The 4,073-nt window shown below is 35.9% G+C and overlaps 1 protein-coding gene across 1 annotated transcript in view; it reads right to left on the bottom strand.

Annotated features, from left to right (window-relative positions):
- Positions 1 to 1,486: 1,486 nt before the first annotated feature.
- CRELD2 (cysteine-rich with EGF-like domains 2) overlaps positions 1,487 to 4,073 on the bottom strand; it is a gene marked incomplete at its 5' end in the record, with an annotated part of 11,590 nt that continues 9,003 nt past the window's right edge. Inside the window, 2 exons of the mRNA XM_009071711.1 lie at positions 1,487 to 1,999; positions 3,462 to 3,602. Coding sequence (XP_009069959.1) covers positions 1,941 to 1,999; positions 3,462 to 3,602 — 200 coding nt within the window. The remainder of the gene's footprint in view (positions 2,000 to 3,461; positions 3,603 to 4,073) is intronic.

Below are 4,073 nucleotides of genomic sequence, written 5' to 3'. Positions count from 1 at the left end.
TCATGTTACTGTTAACGACCATTCATACCAACACCTGCAACACCTGGGAGCTAAACATCAATGACTGAGTAATAAAGACAAGCTACACTCCTACAAGATCCTTAAGGCCTAGTATTACCATAACAGGCTACAACTGTACTACAAAACCCTACAGATCCATGAGTTGTATTCCCTGTGCTCCCCAAACTGCATACTTTTCCCTCCTTTTAATTTAGCACTTATTAAATGCAACAGCTACCCCACAACTTGCAAGATATGTGGCCCATAGGTCCATCTCTGGCAATTAAAGCGAAGAAAGCATTGAAAATTTCATTCTCAGATTAGCAAATTAAGGAATATCTAGATAGAACAGCTAAAGGAAACTGACTTAAAGAAAGCTGCTATGAATACTTTAAGCCTGGAGGTATTTAAACTGCCATGCACAAGATCAGCTTAGACTGCTTTTAACATAAGAATCCAACAGAATCTTTTTTTGTACAATATTCACGTAGAGTATCTATTGCACATACAAATCCTACAATGCAGTGTTCACAAACTGAACTGTGACAGTCCAAACAAAAAAGTTTTCACAAGTATACAGGTGTTTGGCCTTCACTGCTGAACAGGTCAGTCCTATTCCTAGCCTTTTTATTTCCCCTTACCTCAGAGTACTGTTTATAACTTCTTCCTACCCAGGCCTAAGCTATGCTCTTTTTAGCTGTATTCTCTAACCCCACTTTATCCTCCCTGTATCTACCACCACAATGTATTCTAAGCTTTACCCACTTCCACCAGCTTTTGACACTGTACCTGGATGGCCCTTAGCTTATTTACAGCTGTGACAGTCCTGCAGATTATACCTATTTTACCTCTTGTACTTGCCTGTAAGCTTAGAGACAACACATAGGAAGTTGTGTCTATGTTATGCTTATAAGCTTTCCCTCTGAAATGGTGCAAGAGACAAGACGATAAACTGACTGTAGCATACTTGCTCTGCAAAAGACAGGAAGCTCTTGCATGCAGCAGTACACTATAGTGAAAGTCATGTGTTCATCAATTCTAGAGAGTACTCATGTAACAACTGTGAGCCACTGAGTGCAGGTGTTTGCCAAATCTACTTTTCCTCACTCTATAAACCACCTTATACATACTTAATGCAAGTATCTGGATGAAAGACTTGTCTACCTGCCTTTGGAAAGTTAAGCTTAACATAATTCTTCCGAGAAAAGTGTATGCTGGGGGGAGTGTTGGTTTTTTGTTCCATATGCATTCCAGCACAACTGAGTACTGGAATTCGGTGCTGAACTGAAACAGTTGACAAAGTTTTGGGGTTTTGTTTTTGTGAGGGTTGTTTGTTTGGTTTTGTTTGGGGTTGGTATGGTTGGGTTTTTTTCACTGACTTAAATGAAAAATAGACATGACAACACATCAAGGTATTAAAAATTTTAAGGCACATTCCAACAAAATAAACTTTTATTGAATGCATTATTAGGCATTCTATTTTGTTTAAGGGAACAATGCTTCCCCCCAAAGAGATTCCCTTTCACAATTTCCAAAAGCTGTATTTCAGATACAGAAATATTTCTTACGATTAGAAACATCAAACTTCAGTCTAAATTCTCCTTGAATTATGAAGTATAATTGAATTCTTCCAAAAGATGATAGTTTTCAGTAGGCACTAGAATGAGAAGCCTGAAAATTGTTTACAGTTGTTGGGTACAATGTTATGTTCACTCAAATTTTACACTAGCCCATCTAGACTGTTGTTCTTGAAGAAATATATAAAAACTGGCATTTAAGAATAAAGAAATGCGGCTTAAACAGCAGGTTATCACCATTGTAAAAAAATCTTAGTGGCAACCTGCATATTTAATACCATTTCCACAGTATGTCAGCTAGCAGAGGCTTAGTCCAATAATTTAAAACTTGAGATAGGAATGTCTTTTGGTTCTGAATGCAGATCACAAGTCATCATGTCCAGTATGTGAAGGCTCAGTTGTTTCACTCTCCACTTCGTCTCCTGTGAAGTTAAATAGCATAATTAGAATACAAACCTACTATTCATTATACCATAGGATTTTTGACATTAGGAATTTTTTTAAGAGAAATCAACAGGTTTATCAGGACCAGAGAAGCAACTAAAGCATATAGAAGAGCTACTTGCACCATCCTCCTAGTCTAAGCTTACTTTCTTTTTTTTTTACTAGATGTAAACAAAATGTTTCAGATCAACAGCTATTTCTATTCTAATCTTTTGCTTTCAGGTATTCACAGTGAATTTTCCCCTTTCCACATGGACTGTCAGAAGAAGTTCTGGACTTTGAAAAAATAAAGCAAGTCTTACTTAGAAGTGTTTTTTAAAGTACCAACTGCTCAGTTCAGATGTTAAAACAACCTTAAAAAAGCAGAGTAATTGTATTACATTGTGAAAAGCACTATCTAAGAAAAAATAAGCCAATCTGTCAACTTCTCATTTTCCTTTTAATGTCATAAAATATCAGGCCACACTAAAACACATAGTTACTGATACCCTGAGTATCTGCACTGGAGAAGTACATAACTGATTTTAAAGGACTAATAACAGTGAGCACTGAGAGTATAAGATCTGAACTGAGTGGTCCTAATTAGCAATACAACATAGACCTTTACAACTTCTTAGTACAGGATGAAAAAGCAGTCCTGGGGATGCAATGGGAGGACAAAAACCACCCAAACAAGCTAAGATGTAGAGAAAAATAAAGGTATGAAATTGTGTCTCTCATTTATTCTCCTACAATCTTTATTGAAAATATTCCCATCTTTCACTTTGAAATTGAAAAAGCAGCCTAGACAACATTAATGAAACATTAATGCATATAATTCTGTCCATAATGTGTCATACATCCTAGAAAAAATTACACTTAAAATTATACTTTCAGTCAAGAAATTCAAGTCAAGCTAAACAGTTCCCTACTACTGACAGATGGCTGTCTTCTCCATATTTACCTTTACATCTGCTCTGGCACTTTTGTGATCACAAACAAATTCAGCTCCCTCATCCTGCAAAAAGACTTTTTAATTTTCTGAGATTTCAATGAGTTAAGCAGTTTGTATGCAATCAATAAACCCTTAAGTCATTACAATTAATGATAAAGGAACAAGCATGGAGGAGGAAGACCTTTTTATGATAGCACAAATTTGCCAGTTCATTTTATGGAATGAAGCCAGACACTTAAGTGACTTAAAAACACAACCCTGAGTTAAGTAAAAAAGTAGCCACAGAAGAACAGAACATTTAAAAAAAATACTCTATCTTTAAAGCAAGAAAACATGCATGCCAGAGCGTGGCCTACACTATAAACTACTGACACAGACCACAGCTGTGGGAATATGAGAAATTATACAGAGGAGTTTACGAGCAACTAGACACTTAGACTGAAATAAAACTCCAAGTTGTTGATATGGCACATTTTTGAAAAAACTGTTGCTGAAAAGCTACTTGCCTGGTTTTACAGTTTGAACACAGGTTCCATCCTTATCTTCAAACCCTTCTGAACACACACACTTGTAACTACCTGAAGTATTAACACAGTCTTGATTCTCTTTCACACAAACCTTTTCAGGAAGGTTACATTCATCTATATCTAGAGATAGAAGAAGTAAAGAAACAGTTCAGTGCTGTTACTTTGTTATAGACCTTACTTGCAATCAGTCATATAAACAAAATTCTATTCAAACATGGAAAACATTGAGGAGCAGAATGCTGCTGCAACAGATTTAACTTCTGTTAAAATAACCTGATCCTTCCTGACTTAGACTGTGTTTTAAATTTATTCAGACAGTACTGGGTTTTTTTTAATATTTTGCAGGTCCCTGTGTGGGGAAATGCATTAAGCAATGGCACTCATCTTAATCTACTGAACATTTCCCCCACAGTCATTTTCTATTTATGCCATCAAAGTATAGCTAAAGGGAATGGAGCCCATAAATACTACGTCATCATAGTTAATAGCCACTTAAGATCATGCATACATTCTGCTCTTCCCCACAGAGAAAGTCTAATTTCACATTATAATTAACTATCAATATCATTTGATCTCAGACATTAACATATT

The sequence above is a fragment of the Acanthisitta chloris genome, unplaced genomic scaffold, assembly GCF_000695815.1.
Source record: "Acanthisitta chloris isolate BGI_N310 unplaced genomic scaffold, ASM69581v1 scaffold4073, whole genome shotgun sequence".
Taxonomy (NCBI): Eukaryota; Metazoa; Chordata; class Aves; order Passeriformes; family Acanthisittidae; genus Acanthisitta; species Acanthisitta chloris.
Note: the sequence above shows the minus strand (reverse complement) of the source record. Positions and strands in the feature narration are given on the sequence as shown.